The sequence below is a fragment of the Scyliorhinus canicula genome, chromosome 1 (genome assembly GCF_902713615.1).
Source record: "Scyliorhinus canicula chromosome 1, sScyCan1.1, whole genome shotgun sequence".
Taxonomy (NCBI): domain Eukaryota; kingdom Metazoa; phylum Chordata; class Chondrichthyes; order Carcharhiniformes; family Scyliorhinidae; genus Scyliorhinus; species Scyliorhinus canicula.
Window position 1 is genome coordinate 165,174,057 of NC_052146.1, and position 23,720 is coordinate 165,197,776.

At 45.3% G+C, this 23,720-nt stretch overlaps 1 protein-coding gene across 3 annotated transcripts in view; it reads left to right on the forward strand.

Annotated features, from left to right (window-relative positions):
* Nucleotides 1-23,720, forward strand: part of LOC119969006 (potassium voltage-gated channel subfamily KQT member 4-like) — a 754,273-nt gene that overhangs the window by 672,467 nt on the left and 58,086 nt on the right. For all 3 annotated transcript variants that reach the window (XM_038802117.1, XM_038802128.1, XM_038802133.1), the window contains 2 exons: nucleotides 1,376-1,593; nucleotides 3,667-3,769. In XM_038802117.1, coding sequence (XP_038658045.1) covers nucleotides 1,376-1,593; nucleotides 3,667-3,769 — 321 coding nt within the window. The remainder of the gene's footprint in view (nucleotides 1-1,375; nucleotides 1,594-3,666; nucleotides 3,770-23,720) is intronic.

The window sequence follows — 23,720 nt, forward strand, 5'->3', positions numbered from 1 at the left end:
GACACTCGCATGACACCGTCATCAGGACAAGCACAAGAATACCAAATTTCAAACAATCAAGCCAATTTGTAGGACCGGAAGAAAGGGATGCTGATTGGTTGGCACATCGACTCTGATTGACTAAGACATTACAATGGAGAAAGCAATGTGTAACGAGAGGTTCCCCATGCTTTCAGGTAATTCAGAAAAGATGCAAGGCGTGAATATATTCCTTTTGTTTACAAACAACCACGATTCAGCAGTGCTTGCTGAACAACCCAGAGTGTGATAATAACTGCACTAACTGTCAATTTAAGGTTATCAGTCAAGTTCAAAACGTGACTCATTTACACTTGTTTCTGTTTTCCAAAAACAAAAGAGATATGTTCAAACCTTGCACCATTTTTTTTAATTATCCAGAAGCCTAAGAAACCTATTGTTCCCTCTTGCTTTTTCCATCAGCAATTTTCGATAAGATAAACAAAGGAAAACAACTAAATTATGATTTCAAAGCTTTGAACAAAATTGTAATTTTGAAACATCTTTTGATCCTGCCGCGGTCAATGGGATTTCCCATTGAATCCACCCGATGCTGCCGGGAAATCCCCGGAGGTGGTGCTCCATCTACGGGACTGGAAGATCCCGCCACCGTGAACAGCTGAAAGATCTTGCCCAATGTTTCAAGTGCACATGACTTCTTTAGAGTTGAATAAGAGTCATACGGACTTGAAACATTAACTTTGTTTCTTTCGCCATAGATGCTGCCAGATCTACTGAGTTTTCCAGCTTTTCCTGTTAGCAAATATATATATATTCCAGCTCCCTGGCTACCCAGATTCTCTGCTACTTCTAGCACAGATTTCAAATATTTTTGTACAAGTTGACCTGTTTTCGGCATCAACAAAATGAAGACAAGAAATTTACCATCAACAATTTATTTAAGGAATTTTAAGTCCTGGGGAAAGGTTATGAAAATTGGAGCTCTCTTTGTTTGGAAGAGATTGGACTGGAAGCTGGGCCAACTGAAGATTTGAAGGTTGTGAAGTTGATTGGAAAGAGTTAAACTCTCGGATGGAGACAAGTTAAAAATAACGTTGCTTAGAGTAAGAAGGGAAATCATGGGCAACGTTTTCACACAAAAAGTGATTCAGCTTTGTCATAAATTACCAAACAATGTGATGTATTTCTGGCCTAATAGAGTTATGTTGAGAAGATAGGTGGGTGAGATTAATCACAACAAGGATAGACTCCTTGATGGTCATGAACTTCCCCTGTTCCTCAATTATTTTGTTCTTATTTCTATAAATGGGATAAATATATTTTAAACATATAAACATATATTTTGGCATTGTAATGGTGGATACAAGGAAATTCATGCTTTTCTACCATGTTTCAGTAACCAGAAGCTAGGCTTCAGAGACAGAATGAAGATGAATAGCCCAAGGATTCAAAGCATGAGGAACAAGCAAGCATCAGCCCCAAGTATCCAACGCTCACCCAGTACAGAGAACGCGGCACAGGTCAGCCCCACTAAGGTGCAGAAGAGCTGGAGTTTCAATGACAGAACCCGTTTCCGAGCATCACTCCGATTAAAGCCCAGAACAACAGTGGAAAGTAAGAGAGAAATCTCAAAGATGGTGTGGAAATATTATCTGAGTTACTAAGTTAGACCCCGGAGCCAATAACACTGCTACCTAGACACTCTTTAGTACCTGAGTGATTTTCATTTCATTTCATGAGCTAACCTCGCTCCATAATGATGTTGTTTGCTGGCCCCGCCCATGCTTGATGCACTGGGATGGTCAGTGGAGGAGGGAAGGAACACAATACAAGGGCTGGTATTTGGTCGTTCTCCAGCCCTTCGAGATGTCAAATACCTATTCATCGAGGGTGGGGTCCGGGGCAGCAGCCTTTTGAAGCTATAGTGCAAAATAAGAGGAAAGTGATGTGACCTAAGAGGGATGGTGGTAAGGCCATCCAGGTCCTTTCATTTAACCAATCTTTACATCCCTAATGAGCTTCATGCACAATTTATTGACTGGCTCCCAGAAGCCTTGGCACTGGACAGTTGCGTTAGGTCTCAGGCATTATGAAACCTTTCACACAGCATGGTCTCACGGAATGAAAACATAGAGATGCTTTTCTGAGAGTGAAGCTCGGGGATTTCATTGGGGCATTGAAGAGACATCGTTATTCTGTAACTCACCACGCTGAACCTGGCCTGTTGAGTGTTGCAACATTGACTCTCTGAAATGCTAAGTCTCCATTTCACTATGATAGCATCATAGAAATTGTAGCATTAAAAAGCCCCTCAGTCCATTATGTCTGTTGGTAGCTGTAACCAAAGCTACCAACTTTAATCACATCTTACTGTCATTTCTCCTTACATTTTTTGTGCTCTTTTACAAATAATTATTTAATTCCCTAAATATTTTTTTGGGATCAATGGTGACTCAAGTCACCTTGTAATTATTTGGCAGCTAAAGGACAAGTCGACAGAACCACAACTAAAGAGTGATGCAGGAGAAGGCTGCTATGGTGTTAAACATTGTTGGAGAAATGGGAGGGCCATTCTTTCAGCGTTGATTCTGAGTGGAACTATGTTTCGATTGCTGCTCTGGCAGCTTGGATTCTTTGCAGGGACAGCTCTTCATTTGCTTCATTTTGGGTCGAGGTGAGCCTTGCACACTCTGGATACTAATTGTCAACTGAATGTCTGTTCTTCAAAGGGTTGACCTAGACAATGAATATTGGCCAGTTATTCTGTATGGAGAATATCACAATAAGATCAAATCAAGCTCTTATTTAAAGTACATTCATCCTAACGGCCCATACAGTCCAGGTCACTGAACGGTTCCCTGAAGCAGGACGTCTGGCTAGTGTTTCTCCATTAATACTGAGGTCGAACTGTGCTAATTTCACTCCAAGACTATGGTGGTGAAATTGTTCTAAACCACCAACAAATTATACAAATTCACTGCCCATTTCTCACTGCACCTGGACTTCTTTCCACTGAAATTCACAGAATCACTCTTTGAGACTCATTTATTAGACTCCCTTTTGCTTTTAGCTGGTTTGAACTTAAAAGTCCTGACAATATTTTCCAATTCAATGGAAAATATCAAACTGATGTGTTGAAAAATCAGCTGCCAATTCACTGTGAGCCCTTTCACATTGCTGGCCTTAATCAATTTCACCCCCAACATCCCTTCAGAAAAATGTGAAGGCACAAAAGCTCTGTTGGGGTGCCCCTTTAATCCAGGTGCAGTGGCATGAGGCCATAAACCAAATGTGCCTTACTTCCCCAATGAGAGCCCAAAGAACGATCCACATGATGGACAAGAGTGCCCTTTCCGGGTATTTGCCTGTTGTTGGCGAAAACCTATGGATTTTGGATAAAGGCAGGCCTCTCACTGATGCTCTCCCCATGGTGGTAAAGTCTATCATTATTCCATGGCCAATCTCACACAGTTGTTATGGGAAGGAAGGCAGAAATTAGGGACTCAGGAATTATGTTTTAAGTTTTTTTTTGTTTTGGACCCTTTAATTCTTTTGTGACTAATTGCTGCTTTGGCTGCAAAGAGCCTGGTAATGCTCTGAGGTCATGAAAGGTGCTGTGGAAATGCAAGCTTATTTTCTTTCTGTGTTTTAGATACTGTGATAACTCTTTCTTTTTTTCTAATTAAGCTGAGAATGCGGGTGATGACAACTATGATGAAAAGGCATTTCACTGTGACATCAGTATGGAAGATGTAAAACCTGTTGTGAAAACCCTCATCCGAGCCATTAGGTCAGTGTTTCATTGCAAAGTGCGGAGGTAACTCCTCTTCGAGCTACAGTAACGCCAGCACACCCTGGCCAGTGAAGAAAATAAGATTACTGATAGACCAAATTCAAGGCTGCGATTGGCTGAGTCTGTTGGGCAGTAGGTCTCCACAGGAGGAACTCTTGTGCTTGCCCACAGGGTTTTGTGGTTTATCCATTGAGGTTTCAGTGGATGAGCAAAGAGAGCCACTTGGAACATCACCCCCTGGATATTTTCATCTGAGGACAAATTTGCTGCATAACTGGTGGGAAGTTGTGTGTGGAGGCTGAGGAGATAAGCGAGATACTAAATGAATACTTTTCGTCAGTATTCACTCAAGAAAAAGATAATATTGTGGAGGAGAATGCTGAGACCCAGGCTATTAGAATAGATGGCATTGAGATGCGTAGGGAAGAAGTGTTGGCAATTCTGGACAAGGTGAAAATAGATAAGTCCCCGGGGCCGGATGGGATTTATCCTAGGATTCTCTGGGAAGCCAGGGAAGAGATTGCTGAGCCTTTGGCTTTGATTTTTAGGTCATCATTGGCTACAGGAATAGTGCCAGAGGACTGGAGGATAGCAAATGTGGTCCCTTTGTTCAAGAAGGGGAGTAGAGATAACCCCGGTAACTATAGGCCGGTGAGCCTAACGTCTGTGGTGGGTAAAGTCTTGGAGAGGATTATAAAAGATACGATTTATAATCATCTAGATAGGAATAATATGATTAGGGATAGTCAGCATGGTTTTGTGAAGGGTAGGTCATGCCTCACAAACCTTATCGAGTTCTTTGAGAAGGTGACTGAACAGGTAGACGAGGGTAGAGCAGTTGATGTGGTGTATATGGATTTCAGTAAAGCGTTTGATAAGGTTCCCCACGGTCGGCTATTGCAGAAAATACGGAGGCTGGGGATTGAGGGTGATTTAGAGATGTGGATCAGAAATTGGCTAGTTGAAAGAAGACAGAGAGTGGTAGTTGATGGGAAATGTTCAGAATGGAGTTCAGTTACGAGTGGCGTACCACAAGGATCTGTTCTGGGGCCGTTGCTGTTTGTCATTTTTATAAATGACCTAGAGGAGGGCGCAGAAGGATGGGTGAGTAAATTTGCAGACGACACTAAAGTCGGTGGAGTTGTAGACAGTGCGGAAGGATGTTGCAGGTTACAGAGGGACATAGATAAGCTGCAGAGCTGGGCTGAGAGGTGGCAAATGGAGTTTAATGTGGAGAAGTGTGAGGTGATTCACTTTGGAAAGAATAACAGAAATGCGGAATATTTGGCTAATGGTAAAATTCTTGGTAGTGTGGATGAGCAGAGGGATCTCGGTGTCCATGTACATAGATCCCTGAAAGTTGCCACCCAGGTTGATAGGGTTGTGAAGAAGGCCTATGGTGTGTTGGCCTTTATTGGTAGAGGGATTGAGTTCCGGAGCCATGAGGTCATGATGCAGCTGTACCAAACTCTGGTACGGCCGCATTTGGAGTATTGCGTACAGTTCTGGTCGCCTCATTATAGGAAGGACGTGGAAGCTTTGGAACGGGTGCAGAGGAGATTTACCAGGATGTTGCCTGGTATGGAGGGAAAATCTTATGAGGAAAGGCTGATGGACTTGAGGTTGTTTTCGTTAGAGAGAAGAAGGTTAAGAGGTGACTTAATAGAGGCATACAAAATGATCAGAGGGTTAGATAGGGTGGACAGCGAGAGCCTTCTCCCGCGGATGGAGGTGGCTAGCACGAGGGGACATAGCCTTAAATTGAGGGGTAATAGATATAGGACAGAGGTCAGAGGTGGGTTTTTTACGCAAAGAGTGGTGAGGCCGTGGAATGCCCTACCTGCAACAGTAGTGAACTCGCCAACATTGAGGGCATTTAAAAATTTATTGGATAAGCATATGGATGATAAGGGCATAGTGTAGGTTAGATGGCCTTTAGTTTTTTTTTCCATGTCGGTGCAACATCGAGGGCCGAAGGGCCTGTACTGCGCTGTATCGTTCTATGTTCTAACTTTATCAAGGGGCTTTTTTTGTCACCAGCCGAAATATAACAGACATAGAGTTAAATCCAGTACTACAAGGAGATGGAGGATATTTGCTCAGTTACTAACAAACCTCTTGATTAGATACACACACTTTATTCTGTTGCTCAGTTAGAACTGTTGAAGTTGTTTATTTAAAGCACAAAGTCCTGATTGTTGTGAAAGATATTCTCTTCCTGGGGTCAAATGAGATTATTTGCATGTCAATAGATCTTGTGGCCAATCAGAAAATACTTTCTATTGCCTTCAATGTTCCTTTGTAGAATAACAGGTATTCCTAAACCGTCTCAGGACAGGGAAAAAGTAGAGGGAAATGGTTGCATTTTGTTCTTCGCCATGTTTTTATAAAGTTTGGTACATATGTGACACATGAAGATTCATTAATGTGTCTCAAAACATTTATGTGATGTGAAGATAAATCAGTGAGATATAAATATATTATACCATGTAATACTGAATACTGCAAATGTAAATCTCTGGGCTAGATTTTTGTCTCCCAGTGGGAATGAGGTCATGAAACACTGGATATTGTTTTGCCAGAGGAATAATTTTTCGTTGCCTTCCCGATCCCACACCATTTTCCTGTTAACATTTCATGTGTTGGCAAGATCCTGGGTGCAAAATGTACACTCACCGCATCAGAGGTCAGGGTCCCCATTGTGAGGACCACAGGAATTTCCTCCGGCACACTATGGGCGGGATTTACCGAACAACCCATCGCCTGTTTTTCGACAGCGGAGGTGGCCTGCCAGCGGGGTTTTCTCGTCCTGTCTCTGTCAATGGAATTTCCCATTGACTGCACCCCTTGTCACTGGGAGGCCCATGCGTTACCGGTGGGACTGGAATATCCCACCGGCGTGAACAGCCGGTAAATTCCACCCATTTTTCTTGTACTGTTGCGGTTTTTGGAAGCCCTAAAAAAAGCACACCTCCTTGGAGATTCTGTGGCCACGGGCAAGCCTGCTGAGGAGTCGGCAACACTGTGAAATGTAAGTTAAAATGTTTTAACACCTTCAAATGTCACTATTAGATGCTACATTGTGATATAGATCTGTTTTTAATGCAGCTATTTATCACAGGGTCTACCCTGCCCATTGAATCCATACTAGTTCCCCAAAGGGAATCCAGTCAAACACCCTCGATCCCGAGAGTCCTGCAATTTCTTTCTTTCAGGTGCCTATCTAATTTACTTTAGAAATCATTAATTGCATCTGCTTCCACCATCTTTGTAAGCACGGAGTTCCAGGTCCTTGCCACTCACTGCATAAAACAAGTTTATCCTCACATTCCCTTCGTAGGTTTTGCCCAAAATCTCAAACTGTGTATTCTTCGGCTTCTATCATCAGCCAATGGGAAGAGCTTTTCCTTGTCTACTTTATTTAAGGCTGTCCTAACATTGTGCACCTCGAACAATCCTTCCCTCAATCTCCTTGGCTTTAAGGAGAAAAACACCAGCCTGTTCAGCCTAACCTTGTAATTAAAACCCCTCATAGAATCATAGAATCCCAACAGTGCAGAAGTAGGCCATCGAATCTGCACCGACCGTCTAAAAGAGCAACCCTACCAGGCCCACTCCCCTGTCCTATCACCATAACCCCACCTAACCTGCACATCCCTTGATACTAAGGGGTAATTTATCATGGCCAAGCCACCTATAATCTAACATATTTGGACTGGAGATGGAAACTGGAGCACCCGGAGAAAACATGGAAACATAGAGGGTGGGATTTTCCGTCTCCCTGCTGCCATTCCCACAGCCAGCCAATGGGGTTTCCCATTGTAGGCCATCCCACGTTGTCGGGAAACGCGCTGCCGGCGGGGCGGAGGATCTTGCCAATGGTTGTCCGGGACATGGTTGTCCGGGACGGGCACTTTGCGGCCGTTTTCACGAACGCTGAAAGCAGGTGTGATCGCGGACGTGAAAACGGCCGTAAACTCCGCGGTATTCGGCCCATCGGCCTGCGGAGAATCGTTCGCTGTAAAAAACGGCGAGCAGCGATTCGTGTCGGGGGGCGGCCAGAGGGGAGGGTGGGGGGGGGGGAGAATAGCGGGAGGCCGTGAAAATTGTCGGGAAGGCCCTCCCGCTATTCTCCGACCCGTCGTGGGCAGCGGAGAATCGCGCCCATGGAGTGTAGTGCTACTCAGTAGAGAAGATGTGTGGAGAGATCAATTCAATCCATAAGAGGATCATTCAGGAATCTGGTAACAGTGGGGAAGAAAAAGTGGGCAGCATGGTAGCATAGTTGTTAGCACAATTGCTTCACAGCTCCAGGGTCCCAGGTTCGATTCTCGGCTGGGTCACTGTCTGTGCGGAGCCTGCATGTTCTCCTCGTGTGTGCACACACCAAAAATGTACACAATACTCCAGGTCTGGCCTCACGAATGCCCTATACAATTGCTGTAAAACATCTCTATTGCTATAATCAAATCTTCTCTCTATGAAGGTTAACATAGCATTTGCCTTGGTAAACTCTTCTTATGTTTGGTCAGCCTAAGTATTTGGCTGAGTTTTAAAAACCAAAGACATTAATGGGTGGGGAGCACAACAAGCAAGTCTTAACTCTGATGGTGTGGAGGGGGCTATCCCTCGTTCAAATGCACGCAATGTCTGATCCAGGGACCCGGCATCAGACAGGGGTGGCCTGCCGAGTACCATCCCACTCCCTTTCTGCTGACCCCCTCAACCTTCAGCCCACTCCTGCGCAGTCCTTAGTGTCCTATAACACCACTTAGTGTTATAGCTCAGTGGGCTAGACAGCTGGTTTGTAATGCAGAACAAGACCAGCAGCACAGGGTTCAATTCCCGTACCAGCCTTCCTGAACAGGCACCGGAATGTGGCGACGAGGGGCTTTTCACAGTAACTTCATTGAAGCCTACTTGTGACAATAAGCAATTGTTATTATTATCACTTTCATCAATACTTTTCCAGATCTCTCTTCAATCTGAGACCTTGGTTAGGTGTAGCACCAGTAGCAGCCACCACCTCCTAAGTTGCATTGCTGAACACAAAAGAGCTGCTGGCCTCTCGCAAATGGGATTTCCATCCCGGGGTTCTTGATACCTGGCCTGTGAAGTACCTGAGCATCATAAGACACAAGTGACATTCTTGAAAAGAGACAACATGGGGCTCTGACCAGCCATGTTCATTTTAATTGATTCTCAGAATCTACATCCTTTTTTTGAGAGAGACTTCCAAATTCCAATGACATTTGTGTGAAAAATTCCTTTTGATTTTGCACCTTAATAACTTGAGATTCCCAAACAAAGGAAGTAGCATCCTTGCAACTACCCTATGAAATCACTTAAGTATGTTAAACATATGGGCCTGGATGATGCTGGCAGAGCTGCCATGTATTGGGTGAAGCGGAGGGAATGCATTAAGACCAGAATCATGAGAACACAGATCCAGGGTGAGAAAAGGAGATGGAAAGATTTAAACACAGGCTAAGAATTTAAATTTGAGACGTTGGAGAACCAGAGTCCATGTAGGGTAGTAAGGACAGGACTGATTGGTAAGTGGAACTTTGTACAGATTACATTAATGCCAGAAACATTTTGGATAAATTGAGGTTGATGGAGAATGAAGGATGGGAGGCCGGCCAGGAGATCAGTCTTCACCTGACAAACAGATGGATGAGGGATCCAGGGACACATTGCCTGAGGTAGAAATGGAGGAAGACATTTCCACACATGGAACTAGGTAGCCTTTGTGACGAAAGACATATTGCATCTGTAGCTCAACTTGACATTGAACGAGCATTTAAGGCTACAATCTGTCTGGTTCAGTCTGTGATACTGGCAATGGGAGAAGTGCGCTGTCAGTGGTGAGATTCATAAATGATGATTTTTCACAGAAACAATAGTTCAGACTGGGAAACCAGCTACGGCGGTGATTACGTGGATTAACTACAGCTCACAGATTAGTCTGAATTCCCAAAGTTACATATGGGGATGGTGTCGACATTGCCAGGGCCAATAAACAGTGAAGGCAGCCTAATTTGGACAGCACGGTAGCACAGTGGTTAGCACTATGGCTTCACAGCACAAGGGCCCCAGGTTCGATTCCCGGCTTGAGTCACTGTCTGTGCAGAGTCTGCACGTTCTCCCCGAGTCTGCGTGGGTTTCCTCCGGGTACTCCTGTATCCTTCCTCAAGTCCCGAAAGACGTTCAGGTAATCTGAACAGTCTGAGTTCTCCCTCAGTGGACCCGAACAGGCGCCGGAGTGTGGTGACTTGGGGGTTTTCACAGTAATTTAATTGCAGTGTTAGTGTAAGCCCACTTGTGACAATAAAGATTATTATTAAATACTATTATTATTAACTTCAGTCTTCCTGTCAGTGAAAAATAATTAACAAACATTATTTCTGCCTCTACAAAATGGACAAAGTGCTCTGAAAATTCCAAAAAGACTTAACTATCCCATGACATGCGAGGATGTAATATAAACTAGCCTTTATACGTATTTCCTCGTTATCAAGGAGCCATTCTGTTTGAAAAGCTGGCTATCAAGAGGACCAGGAATTAGTGTGAATTAAAAATAAATTACGGTTTTAATTTGAGAATGGTTATATCCACAGCTTAGATTGGACTGCACACTGTACACAAATGGTTAATCTGTGTACTCCGATCACTCACTGTTCCCGGTCAATCTCTCATTGTGTACTCTGATTACTCTCACTCCACTCTGTCAATCTCCCATTGTGTACTCTGATTACTCTCACTCCACTCTGTCAATCTCCCATTGTGTACTCTGATTGCTCTCACACCACTCTCTATCAATCTGCTTTTTGTACTCTCATTACTCTAGCCACACTCCCTGTCAATCTCCCATTGTGTACTCTGATTATTCTCAATCCACTCCCTGTCAATCTCCCATTGTGTACTCTGATTACTCCAGCCCCACTCCCTGTCAATCTCCCATTGTGTACTCTGATTACTCTAGCCCCACTCCCTGTCAATCTCCCATTGTGTACTCTGATTACTCTAGCCCCACTCCCTGTCAATCTCCCATTGTGTACACTGATTACTCCAGCCCCACTCGCTGTCAATCTCCCATTGTTCACTGTGATTACTCTCACTGCACTCCCTGTCAATCTCCCATTGTGTGGTCTGATTACTCTCACTCCACTCGCTGTCAATCTCCTATTGTGTACTCTGATAACTCTCACTCCGCTCCCTGTCAATCTCCCATTGAGTACTCTGATAACTCTCACTCCGCTCCCTGTGAATCTCCCATTCTGTACTCTGATTACTTGCAATCCACTCGCTGTCAATCTCCCATTGTTTATTCTGATTACTCTCAATCCACTCGCTGTCACTGTCCCAGTGTTAACGGTGATTGCTCTTCCTTGACTCTGTGTCCATCTCCCAATGTGTACTGTGATCACTCCAGCCCCACTCCCTGTCAATCTCCCATTGTGTACTCTGATTACTCAAGCCCCACTCCCTGTCAATCTCCCATTGTGTACTCTGATTACTCTCACTCCACTCTCTGTCAATCTCCCATTCTGTACTCTGATTACTCTGGCCCCACTCCCTGTAAATCTCCCATTGTGTACTCTGATTACTCTCACTCCACTCCCTGTCAATCTCCCATTGTGTACTCTAATTACTCTAGCCCCACTCCCTGTAAATCTCCCATTGTGTACTCTGATTACACTAGCCCCACTCCCTGTCAATCTCCCACTGTGTACTCTGATTACTCTCACTCCACTCTCTGTCAATCTCCCATTGTGTACTTAGATTACTCTAGCCCCACTCCCTGTAAATCTCCCATTGTGTACTCTGATTACTCTAGCCCCACTCCCTGTCAATCTCCCATTGTGTACTCGGATTACTCTCACTCCACTCCCTGTCAATCTCCCATTCTGTACTCTGATTACTCTAGCCCCACTCCCTGTCAATCTCCCATTGTGTACTCTGATTATTCTCAATCCACTCCCTGCCAGTCTTACATTGTGTACTCTGAATACTCCAGCCCCACTCCCTGTCAATCTCCCATTGTGTACTCTGATTACTCTAGCCCCACTCCCTGTAAATCTCCCATTGTGTACTCTGATTACTCTAGCCCCACTCCCTGTCAATCTCCCATTGTGTACTCGGATTACTCTAGCCCCACTCCCTGTCAAACTCCCATTGTGTACTCTGATTACTCTAGCCCCACTCCCTGTCAATCTCCCATTGTGTACTCTGAATACTCCAGCCCTACCCGCTGTCAATCTCCCATTGTGTACTCTGATTACTCTAGCCCCACTCCTCGTCAATCTCCCATTGTGTACTCTGATTACTCTAGCCCCACTCCCTGTCAATCTCCCATTGTGCACTCTGATTACACTCACTCCACTCGCTGTTAATCTCCCATTGTCTACTCTGATTACTCTCATGCAACTCCAAAACCCATCTTTTCTGGGATTATGGTGTTGAAGGCAGAGCGGATGTAAGTGTCATAGTTGTCGAGATGCTCCAGGGATGAGTGTGTGGCCAGGGACATAGCATCTGCTGTAGACCAGGTTTGGCAGTAGGCGAATTGCAGTGGATCAATGCCGTCTGGAATGCTGGAGTTGATGTGCCTCATGCCTAATCTCTCAAAGCGCTTCATAATAATAGATGTCAGTAGTCGTTGAGACACGCTGCCTGATTCCTCTTTGGCACCGGTATGATAGTGGCCTTCCTGCAGCAGGTGCGAATCTCAGAACGCAGTACAGAGAGGTAAAAGTTATCTGCGAACACACCCGCCAGTTGGACTGCGTAGGATCTGAGTGCACGACCGGGGTCTCCGTCAGGACCGATTGCTTTTTCTGGATTCACTTTCGAGAAGGTCGATCTGACTTCTGAGGCTGATACAGGCATAGGTGTGATGTGTCCGAAACCTTCGGGGCAGGTGACATTGGTTTGTTGGCTTTCTGCTCAAAACGAGCACAGAATGCACTGAGCTCATCGGGAAGGGTTCTATATTGCCAGAGATTCTACTTTGCTTTGCAGTCCATTATGTCGTGCAAGTCTTGCCACTAGCGACGAGAGTTTGTATCATTGGTCTGGACTCTAGCTTAGTCTGGTATTGTCTCCTGGCACCTCTGATGGCTTTGCGGTTGTCGTACCTAGATTTCTTGTATAGGTCAGGGCCACTCGTCTTGAAAGCCTCAGACCTGGACTTCAGTAGCGAGTGGATTTCCTGGTTAAACCAAGGTTTCTGATTGGGGGACACGAGTACTACCTTCTTCGGCACACAGTCCTCGACACACATACTGATGAAGTCTGTCATGGTAGTGGCTTACTTGTCTAGGTTGGCTGCTGATTTCTTGAATATGGACCAATCTACTGGCTCCCCAATCCCACAAATATAAAATGCAATATCTAACAATTTCTACATTCACCACACCGGCTAGATCAAAGGAACAAAAAGGATGCAATGACATGCATGGTGTAGTATATAAACCACCGAGAAGTGAGAAGGATGTAGAAGAACAAATTTGCAGGGAAATTACAGGAAAAGTAATTATCATTGGCGGCTTTAATTACCCAAATATAGACTGGCTCAGAGATAGTGTAAAGGGTGGAGAGGGACAAAAGTTCTTAAATTGTATTCCGGAAGATTTTCTACAGCAATTTGTGTCCAGTCCAACAAGAGATGATACAAGGGGGCAGCACGGTAGCATGGTGGTTAGCATAAATGCTTCACAGCTCCAGGGTCCCAGGTTCGATTCCCAGCTGGGTCACTGTCTGTGCGGAGTCTGCACGTCCTCCCCGTGTCTGCGTGGGTTTCCTCCGGGTGCTCCGGTTTCCTCCCACAGTCCAAAGATGTGCGGGTTAGGTGGATTGGCCATGATAAATTGCCCGTAGTGTCCTAAAAAGGTTGGGGGGGGGTTGTTGGGTTACGGGTATAGGGTGGATACGTGGGTTTGAGTAGGGTGATCATGGCTCGGCACAACATTGAGGGCCGAAGGGCCTGTTCTGTGCTGTACTGTTCTATGTTCTATGGCTGGACCTGGTTCTTGGAAACGAGGTGGGCCAAGTAGATAAAGTGGGGAAATATGGAGGAACATTGAGGAGACAGTGATCATTGTTTTGTATAGATTAGAATGTTGATAGAAAAGGACAATAGACAATCAAGAAACTTGGACAGAAAAGGGGCCGAAATGGTTGTTGAAGGTTCCTGGTTATAGATGTTTCAATAAGATTAGGGAGGATGGTAAAAGAGGTGGGGGGGAGAATTGTTAATTAGAGATAGTATAACAGCTGCAGAAAAGCAGTTCGAGGAGGATCTGCCTAATGAGATAGTATGTGTTGAAGCCAGAAATAGGAAAGGAGCAGTCACCTTGTTGGGAGTTTTCTATTGCCTCCCCAATAGCAGCAGAGATGAGTTGGAATAGATTGGGAAACAGATTTTGGAAAGGTGCAGAAGTCACATGGGTGACTTCAACTTCCCAAATATTTATTGGATGGGGTGCTGTTTGTGCAGTGTGTCCAGGAAGCTTTTCTAACACAGTATCTAGATTGTCCAACCAGAGGGGAGACCATATTGGATTTGGTACTTGGTAATGAACGAGGGTAAGTGACAGATTTGCTAATGGGGAGCATTTTGGAGATAGTGACCACAATTCTGTGACTTTCACTTTAGTACTGGAGAGGGATCGGTGTGTGCAACAGGGCAAGGTTTACAATTGGGGGAAGGGTAAATACGATGCTGTCAGACAAGAACTGAAGTGCATAAGTTGGGAACATAGGCTGTCAGGGAAGGACACAACTGAAATGTGGAACTTGTTCAAGGAACAAATATTACGTGTCCTTGATATGTATGTCCCTGTCAGGCAGGGAAGAGATGGTCGAGTGAGGGAACCATGATTGACAAGAGAGATTGAACGTCTTGTTAAGAGGAAGAAGGATACTTATGTAAGGCTGAGGAAACAAGGTTCAGACAGGGCACTGGAGTGATACAAGATAGCCAGGTGGGAACTGAAGAAAGGGGTTAGGAGAGCTAAGAGAGGGCATGAAAAATCTTTGGCGGGTAGGATCAAGGAAAACACCAAGGCCTTTTACACATATGTGAGAAATATGAGAATGACTAGAGCGAGGGTGGGTGTGATCAAGGGCAGTTGCGGGAGATTGAATCTCGAGTCTGAAGAGATAGGAGAGGTCTTGAACGAGCACTTTTCTTCAGTATTTATGAATGAGAGGGGCCATAATGTTGGAGAGGACAGTGTGAAACAGACTGGTAAGCTCAAGGAGATACTTGTTAGGAAGGATGATGTGTTGGGCATTTTGAAAAACTTGAGGATAGACAAGTCCCCCAGGCCTGACGGGATATATCCAAGGATTCTACGGGAAGCAAGAGATGAAATTGCAGAGCTGTTGGCAATGATATTTTCCTCCTCACTGTCAACAGGGGATTGGTGAGTGGCGAATGTCATGCCCCTGTTCAAAAAAGGGAATAGGGATAACCCTGGGAATTACAGGCCAGTTAGTCTTACTTCGGTGGTCGGCAAAGTAATGGAAAGGGTACTGAGGGATAGGATTTCTGAGCATCTGGAAAGACACTGCTTGATTAGGGATAGTCAGCACAAATTGAACTGAGTCTTATTGAATTCTTTGAGGAGGTGACCAAGCACGTGGATGAAGGTAAAGCAGTGGATGTAGTGTACATGGATTTTAGTAAGGCATTTGATAAGGTTCCCCATGGTAGGCTTATGCAGAATGTAAGGAGGCATGGGATAGTGGGAAATTTGGCCAGTTGGATAATGAACTGGCTAACCGATAGAAGTCAGAGAGGGGTGGTGGATGGCAAATATTCAGCCTGGAGCCCAGTTACCAGTAGCGTACCGCAGGGATCAGTTCTGGGTCCTCTGCTGTTTGTGATTTTCATTAATGTCTTGGATGAGGGAGTTGAAGGCTGGGTCAGTAAATATGTAGATGATACAAAGATTGGTGGAGTTGTGGATAGTGAGGAGGGCTGTTGTCGGCTGCAAAGAGACATAGATAGGATGCAGAGCTGGGCTGAGAAGTGGCAGATGGAGTTTGAAAAGTGTAAGCGTGTCTATTTTGGAAGAACAAATATGAATACGGAATACAGGGTTAAGTGTAGGGTTCTTGGCAATGTGGAGGAGCAGAGAGATCTTGGGGTCTATGTTCTTTGAAAGATAGAGCTGTGCAGAAGGCCTATGGTGTGCTAGTGTTCATTAGCAGAGTGATTGGATTTAAGAGCCGTGAGGTGATGATGCAGCTGTACAAAACCTTAGTAAGGCCACACTTGGAGTACTGTGTGCAGTTCTGGTCGCCTCATTTTAGGAAGGATGTGGAAGCTCTGGAAAAAGTGCAAAGGAGAATTACCAGGATGTTGCCTGGAATGGAGATTAGGTCTTACGAGGAAAGGTTCAGGGTGCTCGGCTTTTTCTCATTAGAATGGAGAAGGATGCGGGGCGACTTGATAGAGGTTTATAAGATGATCAGGAGAATAGATAGAGTAGACAGTCAGAGACATTTTCCTCGGGTGGAACAAAACATTACAAGGGGACATAAATTTAAGGTGAATGATGGAAGTTATAGGGGGGATGTAAGAGGTAGGTTCTTTATCCAGAGAGTAGTGGGGGCATGGAATGCACTGCATGTGGAAGTAGTTGAGTCGGAAAAATTAGAGACCTTCAAACGGCTATTGGATAGGTACATGGATTACGGTAGAATGCTGGGGTGTAGATTGATTTGTTCTTAATCTAGGACAAAAGTTCGGCACAACATCGTGGGCCGAAAGGCCTGTTCTGTGCTGCATTTTCTATTTTCTATGTTAAGAGTAAAAATAATTAACTGGGTTAATAAAGCTTTATTAATAGGGGCATTTGGTACAAAAGCAAGGAGGTTATACTGAACTTATACAAGTCAGTGGTTAGACCTCAGCTGGAACATTGTGCACAGTTCTGGGCGCTACACTATAGGAAGGATGTGAACACATTGGAGAGAGTGCAGAAGAGGTTTATAAAAATGGTTCCAGGGATGAGAAACTTCAAATATGAGGATGAATTGGAGAGGTTGGGACTGCTCTCCTTGGATAGAAGAAAGCCAAGAGAAGATTTGATAGAGATGTTCAAAATCATGAGTGGACTGGACAGAGTAGCTAGGAGGAAACTGGTCCTGCTCGTAAAAAGGATCAAGAATGAGAGGGCACAAATTAAAAGTGATTGGAAAAGAAACAAATCTGGGGCGAAATTCTCCGACCCCCAGCAGGGTCGGAGAATTGCCTGGGGCCGCCGAAAATCCTGCCCCCGCCATGGCAGAGATTCTCCGCCACCCGGGAATTGGCGGGGGCGGGAATCTCGCCACTCCGATCGGCGAGGCCCTGCGCGATTCTCCGGCCCGCGATGGGCCGAAGTCCCGCCGCTGGGAGGCCTCTCCCGCTGCCGAGGTTTGAACCACCTCTGGTGGCGGCGGGATCGGCGGCACGACTGGGCCCCAGGGGACCTGGGGGGGCGCGGGGCGATCGGACCCTGGGGGGTGCCCCCACGGTGGCCTGGCCCGCGATCGGGGCCCTCCTATCAGGGGGCGGACCAGTGCCCTGGGGGCACTCTTTCTCCTCCGCCTCCGCCATGGCAGAAGCAGAAGAGAAACCCACAGCATGCATGCGCCGGCGGTGATGTCAGTGGGAGCTGGCCGCTGACGTCACCGCCGGCGCATGCGCGAACCGGTGAAAGCCTTTCGGCCAGCCCCGCTGCCGGGCGGTAGGCGCTGGTGCCGGTTTTTGCGCCGGTCGGCGTGGTGCCAACCGCTCCGGCGCGGGCCTAGCCCCCAAAGGTGCGGAGAATTCCGCACCTTTGGGGACGCCGGACCCCGGAGCGGTTGGCGCCACTCCCCTACGCCGGAACCCCCCGTCCCGCCGGGTAGGGGAGAATCCCGCCCCTGATGTGAGAAAAGTTTTTTTCACACATCGAATGGTTGGGGTCTGGAATGCGCTGCCTGGAAGTATAATGGAGGCAGGTTCAATTGTGGCATTCAGGAAGACAAAAGATGATTATTTGAATAGAAACAATGCGCAGGGGCATGGGAAAGTGGCAGGGGAATGGCACTAAGTCAGAACATTCATTTGGAGAGTCGGTCAAAACATGATGGGCCAAATGGCCTCCACCTGATTCTGTGATCTAAGGGTATGATTTTCAAACTATTAATAGCCTTTAATTCAGAAGTTTGAGACAGTTGGTTTGCAAGTCAGTTCAAACTGTAGTGCAAAAATCTGGAAGCTAATCAGTATGTGTTTGTCAGCAGCAAGGAACCTGATGAGCTAGAGTGGAAGGCTTCAGTTGAGATAAGATTGAGGGGCAGCAGGGTAGCATGGTGGTTAGCATAAATGCTTCACAGCTCCAGGGTCCCAGGTTTGATTCCCGGCTGGGTCACTGTCTGTGTGGAGTCTGCACGTCCTCCCCCTGTGTGCGTGGGTTTCCTCCAGGTGCTCCGGTTTCCTCCCACAGTCCAAAGATGTGCAGGTTAGGTGGATTGGCCATGCTAAATTGCCCGTAGTGTCCTAATAAAAAAGTAAGGTTAAGGGGGGGGGGGGTTGTTGGGTTACGGGTATAGGGTGGATATGTGGGTTTGAGTAGGGTGATCATGGCTCGGCACAACATTGAGGGCCGAAGGGCCTGTTCTGTGCTGTACTGTTCTATGTTCTAAGATGGCAGAGATTTCTTCATTCCTCATCCTCCTTTGCCCCCAAAAATTCTTGCTTCCTCCCTGTTTGGGGAACAAAATGAGCAAAAACTAAGATTTGTTTCATGAATTTAAGGCTGAGCTGCTGACACATGCACACCTTTTGAATATCGATTATGTGGAATGTTTGAGATTGTGATCGAACCAAGGTAATCCCCTGTTTGTCTGAATAGGGGCAACAGTTAAAAGTTGGAATTGTAGAATTCGAAAACGATCTGAGAGAGCTTCGTTAGTGAGGTTGAGAAGTGTGTGGAATTTCAAGAAATACAATTCCTCTGTAAGACGGCTGATGAATTTTTAAAGTCAATTTCTTGAATTTAACTGTATCTCAAATATCACCGAGGGAGTGAAATGTGAGGCAGTTGATCGTCTGCCAGGAGTTTTATTCCTGAATTGCACACTGACTTACAGAATGTACTCAGATTTCACTTTGTCATCTTCAAACTTACGGGTGATCTTAATCAGCAAAATTAGAATCTAAGAAACTAGAACATTCCGTGATAGACTCACTGATTACAGCCCTTTGTATTTTCAATGTTAATGTTCATTAAGTTATAAGTGGCAGTGATTGCAACTCAGTGGCAATATGTTTTCATCCAGACCACTACCATCTCGAAGGACAAGGGCAGCAAGGCCATGGCAAAACCATCACCTCGAAGTTCCCCTTTAAGGCACTCACCATCCTGACTGGGAAATATATCTCTGTTCCTTCACTGGAACTCCCTCCCTAACAGCATTGTGGGTGTACCTACACCTCAGGATCTGCAGCAGTTCAAGAAGGCAGCTCACCTCCTCAAGGGATGGGCAACAATTGCTGGTCGAGCTAACAATCCCATAAATGAATTTTTTTTAAATGCCCTGGATTTTACGCCATGCCATTGTTCGGTAGATGCTGGCATGTTTTTACCCAGTCACAATGTTTGTACCTGATACCAATGTTACACCCAACAACTATATAGAGCATGTTTAGCATAATAAAATTTCCCCACAGTACTTCACATGAATGTTATGAAGCTAAATATGACTACTTGTCACATGGGGAGATATCAGGGCAGATGACCTCGGTCAAACAGCTGGATTTTAAACAGCATCTTAAATGAGGAAGGAGAGGCAAAGTGTTCAAGGAGGGAATTCCAGAGCTTAGGGCCTTGGCAACTGACTTTATGGCCAATGGTGGAGCTATTTTTAATTTAAGCGTGTTGTCACATACACATGCTGTTTTCCCTTTTGGGAATAGTAGTGGAAGTATTCCCAAACTGATTATCAGCCCGTTGAACCGTGTTATGAGCAATCCTTCTATGGCCAATAAGTCCTGGCATTGGACTCAAACCTGGAGCTTCTGGTCCAGATAAGGGTGCTGCCCACCGTGTCAAAAGACCTCCCTGTGGAGTGATTAGAATTGGAAAATGGTCAAGAAGCTAAAGGAACACAGACATCTCTGAGGGTTGTGGATATGAAGGGATTTACAGAGATTGGGAGGAATGAGGCCATGGAAGAATTCAAAAGCAGAGATGTGAATTTGAGACTTCCAGTGACGGGGATGTGCTGAGTAGTCGCACATCAGGTGGCTCTCCTCCAGAATACAGCAAAATAGGCACTTTTGGCCAAAAGTAGCCGAAAAATTTGAATTAATTCAGCTCCTCATCTAAAAAGGCAAGGAAGAAGAGTAGTATGGTGAACGTATTGTATTAACCATTCACCATATATTACTCTGTATCTATGTTCTATGTTAAGAGTAAAAATAATTAACTGGGTTAATAAAGCAAACAGTATTCTGGGCTTTATTAATAGGGGCATTTGGTGCAAAAGCAAGTAGGTTATACTGAACTTATACAAGTCAGTGGTTAGACCTCAGCTGGAACATTGTGCACAGTTCTGGGTGCTACACTATAGGAAGGATGTGAACACATTGGACAGAGTGCAGAAGAGGTTCCAAAAATGGTTCCAGGGATGAGAAACTTCAGATATGAGGATGAATTGGAGAGGTTGGGACTGCTCTCCTTGGATAGAAGAAAGCCAAGAGGAGATTTGATAGAGATGTTCAAAATCATGAGTGGACTGGACAGAGTAGCTAGGAGGAAACTGGTCCTGCTCGTAAAAAGGATCAAGAACGAGAGGGCACAGATGAAAAGTGATTAGAAAAGAAACAAATCTGATGTGAGAAAAGTTTTTTCACACATCGAATGGTTGGGGTCTGGAATGCGCTGCCTGGAGGTATAATGGAGGCAGGTTCAATTGTGGCATTCAGGAAGGCAAAAGATGATTATTTGAATAGAAACAATGCGCAGGGGTATGGGAAAGTGGCAGGGGAATGGCACTAAGTCAGAACATTCATTTGGAGAGTCGGTCAGAACATAATGGGCCAAATGTGGGCTCCACCTCTGGACCATTGTACGATATTACATAGGATGTATCATGTTGGTGCCCTTGTGGGCTCCGCCCCTTGACAGGAGGTATAAACAGCAGCAGCTCTGTAGGCGGTTAAAGCCACAGTTTACTTCTACTCCTTGTTTCGCGTGAATTGATGGTTGCATCAATGTAATCGACTAGAACAGTGCCTGCCTGCGACTGATCTGCTAGAGAGAGCCGCCTACAGAGCTGCTGCTCTTTAAACCTCCCCTCAAGGGGCGGAGCCCACAAGGGCACCAACATGATACCTCCTATGTAATATCGTACAATGGTCCATAGGTGGAGCCCACATGGGCAACAGCGTGATACAGAATAATACATGGTGAATGGTTGATACAATACGTTCACCACAAGTAGTATGCCAGCAAACAGTAACTCAAGAGGCCGCAGGGGAGCCAGAAATAGTGGGAAAGGGCAAGAGCAGTGCCTGAGCGAGTCAGTGGATCCACAAGGCAAAGGGTCCCTGGTCACCCCCACGAAAGGGAGTCCGACAACCTGGATGACAGGCTCCGAGATGCCACATGGACAACATCCTTCTACATGTCTCCACGAGAGTCTGAGAGTCAGGCCTGAGAGCCTTGCTGGATGCAGGCTTCACATTGAATGAAAAATGTTAGTGCACCAAACCTATGATCAAGTTTCTAGGTCAATTAGTGTAAACCACTGGAATCACAATTGATCCACAAAAATGAGAGTAATCAGAATTTCCGAAACCCTGGAACATAACTGAGCTTCAAAGTTCCTCAGGATGGTCAAGTGGGCAAGTTCCAACCAAATTTAGCAGAGGTCAAGAGGCCTTTGAGACAGCTGTTGAAACAGTGGTGCTGGACTGTGGGTCAGCAAAATGCTTTTGAAAGGGTTAAACAACTTAAAATCTCTTTGTTTGAATCTTGGCATATTATGATCCAGAATTACCAATCACAGTGGCAGCAGATACATCACCTACAGCTCTGGGGGTAGTTTTATTTCAAGTGCAACGAGACAGCCAGAGTAGACCAGTCTACTATGCCTTTAGATCACTAACAGAAACAGAAGAATGATATGCCACAATAGAAGAAGAAGCATTGGAGCAATGTGGGTGTGAAAAAAGGTTTACAAACTACGTTATGGGATTGCGTTTCAAAATTAAAATAGACCAAAAGCCACTAGTCACCCTTCTCAACATCTCTTTCTCAAATTTATTTAGTGACTTGGCCTCTACAGCTTTCGGTGGTAGAGATTTCCAAACCTTCACTACCCTTTGAAGAAGTGTTTTCTCATCTTAATCCTAAATGGTTGACTTTGTATCCTGAGACTGTGAACCCTGGTTCTAGATTCCCAAAACAGGGAAAATATCCTTCCTGCATCTAGTCTGCCCATACTGTTGGAATTGAATATGTTTCAATCAAATCTCCTCTGATTCTTCTAAATTCCAGTGAATACAGGCCCAGTGGAATCAATCCCTCCTCATAGGACAGTCCCACCAACCCCGGCATCAGCCTAGTGAACCTCTGCTGCACTTCCTCCATGGCAAGCATATCCTTTCTTGGGTCGGGAGACAATGCATGCAATACTCCAGGTGGGGTCTCACCAATGCTCTCTGTTGCTGTAGTAAGACATCTTACTTCTAAACTCTCATCCTCTTACAATGAAGGCCAACATACAATTTACCTTCCTAATTACGTGCTGCACCTGCCTGTCCATTTTCATTCACTTGTGTACAAGGACATCTAGATCCCTTTGTACATCCACACTTCCCAATATATTACATTTATTGTATTGCATCTGCCATGTGTTTGCCGATTCATTCAATTTGTCTAAATACCTTGAAGCCTCCTCGAATCCTCCTCACAATTCCACCCAGTTTTGTGTTGTCAGCAAATTTGGAAATGTTACATTTGGGTCCCTCATCAGATCATTTATATGTCTATATATATTGTGATCCCTGTGGTACCCCACTTGTCACTGCCTGTCACTTGGAAAAAGATCCATTTCTTCCTGGCCTCTGTTTCCTGTCTGTCAACCAATTCTTGATCCATTTCAATCATTATCCCCTATCCCATGTGCTTACGTTTAGCCACTAACCTCTAGTGAAGGACATTATCAAAAGCCTTCTGAAAGGCGAAAAACATCACATCCATTGGTTCTCCCTTATCTATTCTACTAGTTACATCCTCAAAAACCTCATTAGATTTGTTAAGCATGAATTGCCTTTCATAAACCCATGCTGGCTTTGTCCAATCCCGTTGATCCTTTCCAAATGTTCTGTTATCGCCTCTATTGTAATTGACTCCAACATCTTTCCCACTAGTGATTTCAGGCTAGCTCGTCCAATTCTCCCTTTTTTTCTCTCCCTCCCTTTTTCAATAGAGGAGTTACATTTGCCACCCTCCAATCTGTAGGAGCTGCTCCAGAGTCTATAGAATTTTGACCACCAAGGCATCCAATATTTCCATGGCCAATTCCTTTAGTACTCTGGGATGTAGATGATCAGGCCCTGGTGATTTGTCAGCCTTTAACCCCCATTAATTTCTCGAGCACCATTCCTGACACTGACTTTCTTCAGTTCCGCTTGCATTTAGGCTGGGGGGAGGTCGGGGATTTTTTTTGTGGGCCTCGGAGATCGGGAAAATGGCGTCCCGATCTCTCACTACAACTTGGAGTTCCAGCGAGCAGAGCTTCCCATTGTAAAAAAACGGGCCTATGTGCAATCTCGGCCGTGCATTCCCTGTTTATTCAAAGCGAGTAACGTTGAATAGCCACGTATTTCTCGGCACTGCGAGTGGGCGGTACAGTCGTTAGCACTGTTGCTTCACAGCGCCAGGGTCCCAGGTTC